Here is a 14,442-nt window from a genome sequence, read left to right as displayed (position 1 = left end):
CACACAGCACCCTGAGGGCCTTCTTAAAAACTGTGCTTACTGCCCAAGATAATGTGTGTTAATCAGAACAGAGAATGCTGGCCAAGCAGCCTAATCTGATATACAAGGTAGTTTCCTTACAATCATGTCTTCAGAGAATCGAGGCCATGGAAATGTTCATTGGAAAAACATTTCTTTTGACAACTGCCCAGTTTGATTGATATCGAATAGCTTTTAAATTGCATTAAATAGCCTAGTACTAGATGTAACAGAAAGCTAGAGCTGAAATCAATACTTTCTATTGCTCTTCCCAAAATCCGAGGGTCACATACTTTTTGACAGATTGTAATAGCAACTGGTAGAATAATGGTATCTCTCTCTCTAAAAACTCAAGATATTGTTACAAAATTGTTACAAGATTGTTCAGCAGAGAATTTTCGATATAGGAATAGCATGGTAGCCGTCGTGTTATTCAGAATGTTTTTAAATTCTTAATCTAAGAATTTTTAATAGTATGTTTCCTTTGCAATTGATGATTAAACTATTCATTAATCACATCAAACTAGGCTCTCCTACATATCCTCTCATTAATATAAGTTAATCAACTCACCGGATATTTACTTTGCCACAGGACAGCAAAGGAATAGCCCTGCATGAGCCAAGGATGTTTTAAAAGATGCTTCACCATAATCCGTTTCTTTGGGTCCACCTTGTGGTCAAGAAAAGAAACACAATTTAAAATATAGACACCGCATGCATGCATACACACACACACACACACACACACACACACAGAGGCATATACAGGGAGCCCTTGATTTACAACAGTTCATTTAGTGACCATTTGAAGTTACAATGACACTGAAAAAAGTGACTTATGACCATTTTTCACACTCATGACTGTTACAATCATCCCAATGGTCATGTTAGTTACATTCGGATGCTTGACATCTGAGTCATATTTTATGCAGTGTCCTGGGATAATGTGACTATCTTTTGCGACCTTCTGAGAAGCAAAGACATTGGGGAAGCCCGATTCACTTAACAACCATGTTACTAAATTAACAACTGCAATGATTCACTTAACTTAGCAAGAAAAGTCATCAAATGGAACAAAACTCAAAAAATTTCCCACTTAGCAACATAAATTCTGGGCTCAATTGCGGTCGTAACTCAAGGACTACCGCTATTGGGATTAGAAAAAGGTATCATAGCACTGATCAGTAACTAAGAGAAGTCAGTGCTGTTAAGAGCAGCATTCATAGTTTTTCAGGCATTTTAGCATTTATTCGTGAGGCCACTGAATGGTTTTGCCTTTCAAAGTAAATTATTCTATCTGAGCTAGTTGAACAACTGTACAAGAAACAGGCCTACTCACTTTTAACTACAATAGTGTAATAGAACTTCCATATTCAAAGGCAGAATACCTACATACTAGCTGTAGATTAACAGAACAATGGAAGGGGATCTCTGTAACTAAAGATTGTCAGAAGTGGAGTGGGAAGAGTTGAACTAAACATGGATATCTTGGAATATTTGTGATGCAGTTAGACCTTTTCTTGTGTCTGAGGCTTACCTGCAACATCTGTTGCAGAAGCAGGGTACTGCCAGGTGAAAGCCATTTGGGGACATCATATTTTCCCCTCTGTAGAAAAAAAAGACATTACAGTTGAATGAATTTTTCCTCCAATTTAATGTCATTCACAAATTCAGGAGCATCCCCTTTATCTCTTCATCAACATCATTTAAATATGTTAATAGTGAGTGCAATTGGATAGGCCCACAAATATTGGAGATTAATTATTACTTATTTTCATTTTATTGGCATTTCTGTCTCATGTACCTTACACATTGATCCTTAACTATAAATAAGTTAAAGAGCATTAGGCCCATAATAAGATTTGAAAGCATCCTGCCTGACACCTCAACCTCAGAAAAGAAATAATTGAAGAACACCCTTTAAGTCCTGGGTGAGCGAGCTATGTTTCTCCTTAACTGCCATACCATCTCACCCCATAGCTAGTTTGCTAATGAGAATCTCAGAGCGGATTTTGTCAAATACTTTGCTAAAGACGTCCTATGTGTACTGCATTTCCTAAAGCAAGAGGGGGGAAAAAGATGCCCAGTTAAACAATGAAAAAATGCTGGTTTCTAATTATTACTGCATTGTTTTCAAGCTGCTTATTTATCAATCATGTTGTGGTCCGCGCTCTAAAAACATAGAAGTGAAGGGGGAGGGGGGACAGAGGGAGAGAGAGACAGAGAGAGGGAGAGAGAAAAGTCCAATGTCTTCTATATATTACAAATTATTCTGGGAGAGAACTGGAGACTATCTGCATGCACAGCATGTAATCTGTCTGCTGAAGGGCCTTATTGAGGAACAACAAGAAGAATACTCCAGATAATAAGTTACTACCTATACATGATTACACTGGCTGGAATTGTTCGGCTGAAGCTGAGGCTATCAGCTGAAGTGTTTAGGCAACTGTGCATAAGTGAATCACAGGATGTATAGCAAATGAAAAGAAATGCAAGGCATATGAATTGAACCCAGTCACGGTTGCTTTGTTTTTAAATGGTTGAATCTGAATGCCATTCACCATCTTTTACCTAAAATAATTGATCCCAACTGAAATTCAGTATGCTACCCAATCTAATGTCTTTTAATAGTGAACTTTGCCTGTTTCACCCCGGATGGCTTTGATTCCTCTAGGCAGCTAGGGGATAGGAAATGACACTTTTTTTAAAAAAAAACAACCCCTGCAATGTCTAGAAATAACCACGTTTTCCACTCTACGGGAGGCTAGTACCCTTCATTTCATTCCATAATCTTCCCATTTCTCGATATCAGCCTGAAAAGGCAAGACATATTACAAGGGAAAAAAATGGAATTACACACCAGGACAGGGTGCAAGAGAAGAAACTGTCCAAAGCAAATTTGATTATGTGGGTGTTCATAGCTAGGCCTCTCACCACGAGAAAAGAGGAGAGGAGAGAGATCATTTAAACATCTTGTGCTAAAATATAGTATTACTATCTTGGAGTAGTAAGAAAACACTAGCATTTCAGTTGTAACTTGATTCCAGCGTTTATACTATGGTGTTTCCAATCTTACTTTACGTAAGATCAGCCAAGTAAGAAGATGCCCCAAATTCTCCTTTTGGGAACAGACCTCTCACACAGTAACTCCATAAAAGTCCTTGTTTAAACAGAAAAGCCTGAATCTTGAAAATGGGATACGTACCACAATTTTCCTATACAGTGCCATCATGTTATCATCGTCGAATGGTAGAAATCCACAAAGGAGAGCATACAGAAGGACACCCATGCTCCAGATATCTGCCTGAGATGATTTTAAAAAAAAGATTGAGTGATAAAAACGAAGGCATGGCAACATCACATCCCACTCAATTATGAAACAGTTTTTTTGAGTCACTTTCAATGAAGAACATGGAAACACAAACTGGCTAAAATCTTGTGATGTCTAACTGGCTGCCAAACACTCTTAGGTTCAACAATTCTCTGCACTATATTTAAGATGTCGAGCATGTCACCTTAGGGAACAGGAAGACTATACATGTAGTCCTCGAGTTACAGCCACAATTGAGACCCAAAATTTATGTGGCTAAGTGAAACATTTGTTGTGAGTTTACCCCATTTTACAACTTTTCTTGCCCCAGTTGTTAGGGGAATCATTGCATTTGTTAAGTTAGTATCATGGTTATTAAGTGAATCTGGCTTCCCGTTGACACTGAAACAGTCATAAGTACGAACCACTTGCCAAGCATCTGAATTTTGACCCTGTGATCATGGGGATGCTGCAAAGATTGTAAGTGTGAAAAACCGACATAAGTCACTTTTTTCACTGCTGTTGTAACTTTGAACGGTTACTAAATGAACTGTTGTAAGTCAAGGATATCTGTAGTGTTGGACTTGGAGAGAGGTGGATTATTGTTGCCATTTTTTTAAAGGGTCATGGAAGCTCAGCATTGAAAAGCAGTTTTTTTCTCTGCGGTTCACAATTTATAGTATCAGTATGGAAACAAGGCTAAAATGGGGGCTCCTTGGTGCTCTCTGAGCTTACTTGTTTTCTTGCAGACGTTTCATTACCCTAATTAGGTAACGTCATCAGTGCTAGTGCTAGACATCAGTGCTAGGTTAGCACTGATGATGTTACCTAGTTAGGGTAACGAAACGTCTGCAAGAAAGAAAGAAAGCACAGAGAGCAACCAAGAACCTCACATATCAACCCTGAGCTACAAATATTCTTTTTTGCTACAAGGCTAAAAGTTACGTTAAAGGGAAAAACCCATTCTTGAAATGGAAGCTGCAAACCACAGCCTTTCTCTATAGTTTCCGAAGTGCTCCAAACTCACAACTGTGGGCAGGGACACAGGCAAAAGAAGGAGCAGCAGAACCACTCCCACTTTTGCCAGTCTCTTTTTTCCTCTCTTTAGAAAGCTCTTATCGATTAGATGGTCGGCAGTTCAACGGTTTGAATCCCTAGTGCTGAGTAACAGAGTGAGCTCCTGTTACTTGTCCCAGCTTCTGCCAACCTATCAGTTCGAAAGCATGTAAAAATGCAAGTAGAAAAATAGGGACCACCTTGGTGGGAAGGTAACAGTGTTCCGTGCGCCTTCGGCATTTAGCTGCGCCGGCCACATGACCATGGAGACGTCTTTGGAAAGCTCTGTCTCTTGGGATTTGAAACGGAGATGAGCCAGAAACGACTAGCATGCATGTGTGAGCCAACCTTTACATTTACCTATTGTTAGATTTATACAGTGATACACTGGGAGGAAAATCTGAAGGAGTTCAGGTGAGAGGCTGATTAAAAAAAAAAATTAGAGGCCAAAGCACCTATTACAGTACCTCTGATCCAATATAAGCTTTGCCCTGAATTAACTCTGGTGCTGCATAGGCAGGGCTTCCACAGCATGTGTTCAGCTGGTAATCCAGACCCCCCTACAAAAGGAACAAAAAGAATAAGCAAAGTCGGCAACACAGAACAAGGGCTTCACTTCTGTATGAAAACTGAATTGAGCAGATCTTGTTGGCTTGAACACCTGAGCTCGTAAGAGAAAAACAGAGTGACTTGTCACACTTAAGAGCCATTGGCATCAATGCAATTGTCTTTTGTCTGTTTATGGTCTTTATCTAACATGCACGTGAGTGCGTGTTAGATAAAGCAGGTCCCCTTTAGTGTGAGTTTGAATAATGGAATTTTTGAATTTAGTGCAAATTGCAAATTGAGACTGTGTTGTGCTTAAAGCAACCCAAAATTCAGTTAATGAGAGGCTACTGTATATGCAAGTTGGGGTTTAAGATGCTGCTGATCTTTGTGCATTCAGAACGGAGAAAAGAAAGATTCCATCACAAGAAAATAGTACAAGTTTTTTTTAAAGAGGCTTGTTATTATGAGTCTGACCGACTCCAGGTTGACTCAGCCTTTCATCCTTCTCAGATTAGTAAAATGAGGACCCAGATTGTGTCAGGGAATATGTTGACTTTGTAACCACTTGGAGAGGGCTGTAAAGCATTGTGAAGCAGTATATAAGTCTAAGTGCTATTGCTATATTAGAGTAAAAATGTGATATAATTAAATGACATGAACATGGTGACAGCAACAATAAAATGAGGTGTGGGAATGTGTGAAACTATGGAAGAATCTTGTTTTTATTTCGCCTTCTATAGCTACTTTTAAACTATACATTTAAATTTTAAGTGAAAAAAAAGCTTTGGAAGATTGAGATCAAGATCCAGCTATTCTAAACCAATATTGGATTTTGCTATTAGGCATTTGATCAGTTGTTTAACCGTTTTTGTTTTTTGCCTTCAAGTCTGTATTGACTCCTAACCACTACTTAGACAAAACTCTGCAGTTTTCCTGGCAAGATTTTGAAAGTAGTATGCCCTTTGCCTACTTCCCGGAGGAAAAGTGACTGGCTCAAGATCATTGTCAGATCCTCTCCATTAGATAATTAGGAAAGAAGACCACGAGACTCCATGAGTAGAAATCAAGTGTACTTTTACTAATTATAAATGATTAAAGGCATAGCGAAGCGAAGTCTGATTATTTAGGCGCGAAAGCAATTGATATATAGAATAGCCCATTCCCCACCCCTTGGCATCACAGTTACAGTCAAATCATAATTCTCCCCAAGTGTCAGGTGTGAGATAACTTCAAAAGGCATCACGAAGATGGAATGTCGGTGCCGTTAGTCCTGGCGGGAATCTCCTACGCATGCGTAGTCTGACAGGCAGCTGAGCTCCAGAAACTTCCTCCAGCGCAATGAGTAACCCCTCCCAAATACCATGCCCTCCCTCCCCGTTTCATGGCAGCCGAAGCAACAGCAAAGCAGAGGCTGACAATCATCCAGCTAGCCTAAATAGGACTAGAACTCATGGTCACATAGTTTCTATCCTGGTGCCTTAACCATTATGCCAACTTGACTTTCTCTTGAAATTAGGATTCTAAAAATTCTGTCACGCAGATGATGACCTTCAGTGGGGCAATAGTGGGAAAGAAGAATCCAAACAGAATGTATGTGCAAATATAGTTGTGATTTGTTTGGAGATGAAAGGCCTGCAGCCGGTTCCTTTTGGGATCTTTGGCCTGCCACACTAAGATTCTATTCTACTAAGCTGTTTTATTAGTGGGAAATTGGGAGGGGGAATAGTAAGGAGTAGAATGTGATGTTGTCAAAATAAAATTCCTTTCTAGAATCCAAGGTCATCCTTTGTCTCTACACCTCTGCACCTGACCAGAACTGGATGGGTGGAACTGCCAGCATGGCAGTGGGAGATTGGACCGTGTGATGGACTTGTGGGTGTTGAGGCAAGATCATTTACTCTCAACTGGGTGGGGAAAACCAGGAAGCTCAGATTCGGGTTTTCACAGATGCGCAAACACGACTCTCTTAATAAATTGCAACTTTGAGCAATACTTTAATTTTGGATGTTATTTGGAACCCCTGACAGGAGACTTATCTCCTTATTCAGACTGATATTGTCTGGTATTTTTTTTATTTTTATTTTTTGGCAAAGAAATTCTAGCAAAATTAAGCTTATACTCACCCTTGGTTTTGCACAAAGACCAAAGTCTATCAACTTCAAATTATGCTCAGCATCAATCAACAGGTTTTCCTACAAGAAGAACAATGACAGGTTAGAACAAGTACAATGAAGCATAAGAGTAACTATGGGCAGTAAAGGTGACTCCTTCCAAGAAAGCCTCAAAGTTTCAGTTCAATCAAATGCACACCTATACATACAAAACATGATCAGCTGGCTTAGCTGACATTTGAGATCTTGCAAAAAGAGAATGTAAAGATGTAGGAAGAGGTTTTGGAGGGTCAGAAGTCTGGGAAATATGAGTCTTTCCCTAGGGCAGTGCTTCTCAACCTTGGCAACGTAAAGATGTGTGACTTCTAACTCCCATAATTGATATTCTGGGTCTGAAGTCCGCCTACCTTAAAGTTGATAATGTTGAGAAACTGCTCTAGGAAGAGACAACAAAGCAGACACTGGATTGGGGAAAACAAAGGAAGAGGAAATGAAATAAAAGTTTGAAGCCAGGCAGATAAGACAATGGACCAAGGCCAAAAGAGGGCTAGTTAAAAAATGAGAAAAGATTGTAGGCTTTAAGTGAAACTAAAAGTGGAGGAGGAGGAGAAATGGGCATGGAGAAGTGAGGCAAAGAGAGGAGCCAAGAAAAAGCTGGAAGTTTAATAAGAAAGACTAGGCAGACAAAGTTGGGAAGCCCATGGGTGGCAGATCAGAGAGCCTTGAACTCAGAAGGCATTCGTGATTTCTAATGCCAGCCAAGGAGCAACAGATGTCCTGTCAGTGAGGCTTTTTATAAATTGGCCTGAAGCTGTCATGTAGTTCTTTGGCTGCAGGTTTCTAAATAGAAATAAAACCAGCAGCGCCAATGTAGATTCATCTTATTATTCCAGGAACAGTAGGCTACTGCTGTCTACACTTACTGGTTTGAGGTCCCTGTGAGCAAATCCCTGGCTGTGTACGTAGGCAATTGCAGCTACAATCTGACGAAAGAAGATGCGGGCTTCATCTTCAGCTAAACGGTCCTTTGCAATTATGTAATCAAAGAGCTCTCCTCCAGGGCAGTACTGCAGACGAAGAAAGGAGCAATGTTTTGGGGAAAATTGGCTAGCTTGGAATTACAAAACAAAACAAAAGTAATGTTGCTGGCTCTCCAAAAAACACTGAAGATGGGAAAAACAATCAGCACTTAACAGAACCTCTTTTCTAAGCCCTGGTAGAAGCTGAGAGATGCATCCCATTCATTAATTTGTCAAGGGTTATATTAACAGGTTAATAGAGTTGGAAGGGACCTTGTTAGGTCTTCTAGTCCAACACCACCAACACCCACCCAAGCAGGAGACCCTACACCATTTCTGACAAATGGCCGCCCAGTCTCTTCTTGAAAGCTTCCAGTGATGAAGCTCCCACAACTTCTGAATGCAAGCTGTTCCATTGGTTGATTGGTTCCATATATTATTGGTATGTGAAGCTGATATGGATGGTGGACATGTTCAGAGCTAAAAGCATATCACTCTTATTCAACAAAAGAGACAGAGTAATCCAGGGAACTCCACGGTGGGCAAAGTCAGATAGATTCTTTGCTTTCTTTCTTCATCCACTTATGAACCAGCCTAGAACTGAGGAAAAATTTCCTGACAATTAAAACAATTAATCAGTGGAACGATATGCCTCCAGAAGTTGTAGGTGCTCCATCACTGGAGATGTTAAAGAAAAGACTGGACAGCCACTTGTCTGAAATGGTATAGAGTTTCCTGTTTGAGCAGCGACTTGGACTAAAAGACCTCCAAGGTCCCCTACAATTGTGTTATTCTGTTATGTTGTTTGAGCAGCACAGAATTTAAGCATGAGGACAAACAACCTTCTAAATAACTGGAGATTTTAACACCAAAAGGTAAATTTCCTGTTCTCTCTTTCCCAGCAACAACAGATGCCTACTGAAGGAAAGATTAGAGTACATCTACGCATAAAGATATAATTGTTAATTCTTCCTTTAAATTAGCAATTGGTTTCCATAGTAAGGTAATTTATCACAATGGTGAAACTGTTAGACTGAAGATGGGGATGTCCAAGGTTCAAGTTCCACCTGACCTGGCTCTCAGAGGAAAGACCAGATAATACATTCAATTTCTAATGATATTAACAATTCCCACTCTCTTATTCATTTTGGTTTTAACTAGCTGGTCTTGCAAAAAGTGCTCAATAGTTTGGTTAGGAGCAGGCATGGGAAACAACCATGGCATCTAAGGGTTTTAGACTTTCCTGAAAAAAAATAAGTAGAGGACCCCAGTCCATTTTATCTTTTTGCCAGAGCAAACTATCTGATGACAGAGAAAAAAAAATATCCCATCAATTGCTGGCATTACCCAAACCGTATTTTTAATAGCCCACAGGATCCTTTTCAACTATGTTGCTGATTTCTAGAGGCAGAATATGTTTAAAACACTGCAGAGAGAATCCTACAATTGGCTTAAAACAAATATAAATACCAAAAAAAGCCAAGAAATCATTAGCAGTTTGTTAATTATTTGGTTTTTAAAAAATAATTTTGATTACTATATATATCTATATATCTATATCTATATATCTATATCTATATTGATTCAAAGAAAAAATATAGATGTGAAAAAGAATAAAAAGAACCAAAAAGAAAGAAAGAAAAGAAAAAATAACAAAAAATACGGTAAAATGTATTAAATAGATTCCAATCTTTCTATTGGCTGTTATACATATAATTTTATACATATAATGTTAATCAAATCCCTCTAAGATTAGATCAATCTATGTTTGTGCTCAGAATAATCTCACTGCAGTAATAATGCAATGAAATAATTTTCCACAAATCTTCTCAAACTGTATATCATCCATCAGTCCTAAAAGGAAAAAGCTCTGGCTTCAGTTGAATATTAATTTTTTAAAATCCTCTATATCAATGTTCATATTTGAATTCAATTTTTTTAAGTTTTACACGTTTTTTCACATTTCTAACATACAGAACATTTGGAATGTCTTTATGTATTCTACAGTAGATAAATTTTGTGGCATCATGTACCAACGATACATCATTTTATAAAATTTCGCTTTAATATCATAAATGCTCAGCCAGGCAAAGAGGAGGAATCAAGTGGGGAGTTAGCCTTAAACCATTGCATAGCTGCAGAAGATCCAGGACTGACCTCCCCCCACCCCCACCTCCATAAAATCTTATCTCTCTGTTCCCAGAGAAGGCAAGCAGGATAGGGAGATTCCTGCATTATAAATAGAATTGCAATAAGTAGTCAACTTGAACTCTTCACATGTTGATCTATTGCTTTGGCCTGACAATAATATAATGTAAACCACATATAGTATTTCATCCTTTATTCATCTGTATATTATAACCAAAATTCTTAGTCTACTATCATACATTGTATGATACGTTTATCATACAATATGTATCATACATTGTCCAGCTCTTCCATTTCAAACTTCAGCATACCGTAAGTTTATACATGTTAGCAATTACACGTTCATTATCAGTACACAATCAGACATCAAATTCTTATTTTGTTCCACATCGAAAACTTTTTATCCATTTTAAATCTTTCTGATAACTGTAAATGGGAAAAGCATTCACAACTATATCTGTATACCTTTAGTTGCAATTTAATTTTATATTTTCCTTGATGATTCTCCAAGAATTCCTGGTCCATTAACCATTTCACTTCATCTATTTTTTCCTCTTCTGTAAAATAACACTTATGCTGAGATCCAAATAGGTGTTTGGGGAGTTTATATCTATTCCATATTCACAATATGGAATATCTAATAACTATCTTCAAAATACATATCTTCTAAAACTCTAAACAAGAAAATCAAATTATCAATTGCTTTCTCTGCATCTATTTTTGTTTTGGAAAAATATCTCTTCTTCTGTTATTCTATTCTATGCACACTTGTCATCATTTCATTTGCATTTCTTTCAATTCTTCTTTGATTTTTTTCCACAAAATCTCTTCCTTTCTACACATAGCTCAGTCTGAATCTCTGCTGTTTAAAAATCAGCCCTTCCAACTTAGCTAAATGTGATCTTTTTCTGTTTGAATGTCTATCAGAAAAATATACTCTTTCCTCTTAAGCAATATTTAAGCTGAAATTTCCCAAGTAAACTTCTATCATCAATCCTCAATCTAAAACAAATATTAAAAAAGAAAGAAATGAAAAGTTCAAAAAGAAAAGGGGAGAGGAAGGAGAAAAGGAAAAACATATTTATAAAAAAGAAAAAACCAAAAGTATAGAAATGATTTCCCATTCATCAAGACAAGTACAAATATTTTCAACAACTCAACACTAATATTTCAACCAAAATCTTTTCATCCCACATCTCATCTTTTATTTATTGGCAAATAATAAAATCTCATTTTTCAATCTTCAACAGTAAAAGTACTAAATCAATTTCATTTTTTTCCTTTATGTTGCACAATATCTTGTCATTTTATCTAAAAAAAAAAGTTTGCAGGAGTGTGTAATCCTCACCCAGAAGCCCAACAGCCTCCTATTTGCTATGAATGTATAAATCCAGTGTTTGCTAAAGAAACTTATAAATATACCAGGCAGCTATAAGAATCCATAGAAATTCCACTAGTATAACAGAATTGAGATGTAAATTGTAAAAATGTATGAGGTTTTAAATCTTACCTCTAAAACCATAAAGATCTTCTTTGGTGTCTCAATTACATGGTACAGACGGCAGATATTCTGGTGGCTTAAGCTCTTCATTGCTTCAATTTCAGTTTTTATACGAGGTAAGTCATCCTAAAAAATGGAAGATTCATGCCATCTCCAGGTTATTTTATGTCAAAATAAATAAGATGAAAGCATTTGTTTGCTAATTTCTTTCCCTATTTTTTTTGGCCTTTTGTGTCCCAATATTTCTGTGTGCATAGGAACTATTTTACTCTTTAATATCTGCCCAGCTTTAAGTCTGTTTTAACTGCTTTCTTTTTGTTCTACAGTAGTCAAAATTTCTCTGCAGAAAAAACACTTAGTGATATTTGTCTCATCTAGTTCTCGTCTGTCTAACTGAGCGTTTTTCAAATTTGACAACTTTGAAGTGTGTGAACTTTAATTCCCAGAATTCCCCAGGCAGAAGCCCACACATCTTAAAATTGTTAGGTTTGAAAAATACTTGTCTAATCCAATACAAAGGTAAAAGTCAAGACAAGGAGAAATGAGCTTTTCTGAGCAACTTGTGTACAATTCTTCAGGTGCTACATGAAGAAAACAATTATTTTCTCAGGGTTTCAGGAAAAAATATTTGTTATTAAAAACATTGTCCATGTTTCATTTGATCAATCCTCATTCCCCAATTCAGACTTAATATATGTTGTATGATTAAAAAGATCTTAATCAAGAATGAGGTTTGGCTGTCAAAATACGCAAAACATGTTTCTTACAATTACTTTAAAGAGCATCTTATCAAGACCACCATGTATTGGGCCACAGCTAATTTTTTTAAAAAAAAGGAGAACATTGAATAGGAAGGAAAAATCTGAAATAAAGGCAATCTAGCCTAATGAAAGCAGCTGAGCAGAATCAGATGCAATACGTATGGCTGGGATCACAACTCTCCAGCCCATGGGCCTAATTTAGCTTGCTGGGCCAGCTCATCTTCCTCAAATATCATGACCTTCAATATTCTACATCCTGCTGGGACCAGCTGTGTTTCCAAAAGGAACTAAATATTCTGAAATACTTAGTTTGATGGCACTAAGAGAGAAAATCATTTCTGAAGACAGAACTTCATTTTGGAAAAGACTGGGGGCACCACTTCAGTTTCCAATAGAATAAAAGTAATAATTCCTTGGTTTGAAACTCATTATGATGTTTGGTCTATCAAGTCTTCAGAGGTAGACAATTTGACCTTTGGATTACAGTAGTTTGCCTTTTATATCCAACATACAATTCTACCATTAAGAGGCATCCAACTAGCATTATTGTCTAAATATCATTAACAGAATGCCAAATGTTTGGTCTCAGTTAATGCAAAATGCGGCCCAAGAGATTTTAGCATATTCCAAATTCCCTCAGGTTCCAAATTATTTAGGCCAAAAGCCACCTTAACAATTAATGAGCTGTATGATTAGAAACAGTATTTGTACATATAAAACTAATATTCCCTTTCTTAGAAACTCACCCCCAAAGTCAGCTTGTCCATTATTTTTATTGCAACTTGTTCACCAGTAAGTAAGTGACGAGCCAATTTAACTTTTGCAAAGCCACCTACAGTAAGGAAAAGAAAAGCCCACCATGATTCATAATTAGCATTTATATTCAATTCTGCCTTGATTACAGTGATTATTAGCTAGAATTATTGGTTAGGTCAAATATCTCCTTTCCAAGGACAGCTTGTGACTATTTAACAAAGGAGCCCTTACTTAGAGCACCTGTTCAGTATACTATACTATTCTCTCTAGTATAGCCTGCTTCATAATGTCTTACCTTTAAATCTGCAGATTACTCCTGCAGCAAAGCAGATCTTCCTCTAATATGCTTAGGATTCTATTCCTGTAACCTCTATGATGCTATTGCTGCCCCCCTAGAATGCCCTCCCAACATCCAACTCTTTGAGAAAGGCAAGAGTAAATGGTCAACAGAAACAGTCACAGTATCTGTGAAACTAAGAAAAAAAGGAGAGGATATTACCAAGTTAGGGTAATGAAATGTCTGCAAGAAAGCAACTAAGCTTAGACAGCATCAAGAACCCCTCAGGAGACAATGTAACAGATCTGAAGAAAGACAGCCTGATCATGTAAGATGGAGTTGTAAATGCAGGAAAATGAAGGTGAAGTTTCATTCATGAATCAAGGACTGAATATTTTATCAATAACGTATGAATTTTGATTATGTAGGTGTTGCGGGGGCACATGAAAGTAGGAATCTAGTTAGTTAGTTAATCTAGTTAGGCAACAGTTGCACATTATGTTCCAGTGAAGTGTGATAATGAAAACACCAGAGATGTGCTTTGAGAAAATTATGCAACATTCTGATTGAATGCCACACAGGAGAAAAAAAAATTATCCTGCTCAATGATAGGAATAGATAAAGTCACTCATAAGTGTTTCCTTAGGAAAAGGTCTGTTTTAAAATCATGATTTAATTATAAATTTAGTCATACAAACAGAGCAACGGAAGGAATATAAATCCAAAAACAAGACTGTTGTTGATGAGAGAATTACTGGAGATGATAAGGATTATGAGAGGTTTCTTTTGGTGGTGTCAAGTGCATTTTCAGAGGGAAAAAGGCATGGAAAACTAAGATTTGAACAAAAAGGGGGATGGAAGCAAAATGATTGCAGGAAGAAAAAAGTACAAATCATGTATGAAATCATATTAGAAGATAGGTTTCCAAAATCAGAA

General features: G+C 37.3%; 1 protein-coding gene across 1 annotated transcript in view; it reads right to left on the bottom strand.

Annotated features, from left to right (window-relative positions):
- MELK (maternal embryonic leucine zipper kinase) overlaps window positions 1-14,442 on the bottom strand; it is a 31,383-nt gene that overhangs the window by 12,005 nt on the left and 4,936 nt on the right. Inside the window, exons 3-10 of the mRNA XM_087715136.1 lie at window positions 13,220-13,305; window positions 11,722-11,838; window positions 7,968-8,111; window positions 7,057-7,125; window positions 4,852-4,944; window positions 3,224-3,322; window positions 1,556-1,624; window positions 590-688 (exon numbers count right to left, since the gene is read on the bottom strand). Of these exons, the coding sequence (XP_087571262.1) occupies window positions 590-688; window positions 1,556-1,624; window positions 3,224-3,322; window positions 4,852-4,944; window positions 7,057-7,125; window positions 7,968-8,111; window positions 11,722-11,838; window positions 13,220-13,305 (776 nt within the window). The remainder of the gene's footprint in view (window positions 1-589; window positions 689-1,555; window positions 1,625-3,223; window positions 3,323-4,851; window positions 4,945-7,056; window positions 7,126-7,967; window positions 8,112-11,721; window positions 11,839-13,219; window positions 13,306-14,442) is intronic.

Source organism: Thamnophis sirtalis, unplaced genomic scaffold (assembly GCF_051295495.1).
Source record: "Thamnophis sirtalis isolate CommonGarterSnake01/CBP01778 unplaced genomic scaffold, rThaSir2_p1.2 scaffold_5, whole genome shotgun sequence".
Lineage (NCBI taxonomy): Eukaryota > Metazoa > Chordata > Lepidosauria > Squamata > Natricidae > Thamnophis > Thamnophis sirtalis.
The sequence above is the reverse complement of the archived record's forward strand: the minus strand, read 5'-3'. Positions and strand labels throughout refer to the sequence as shown.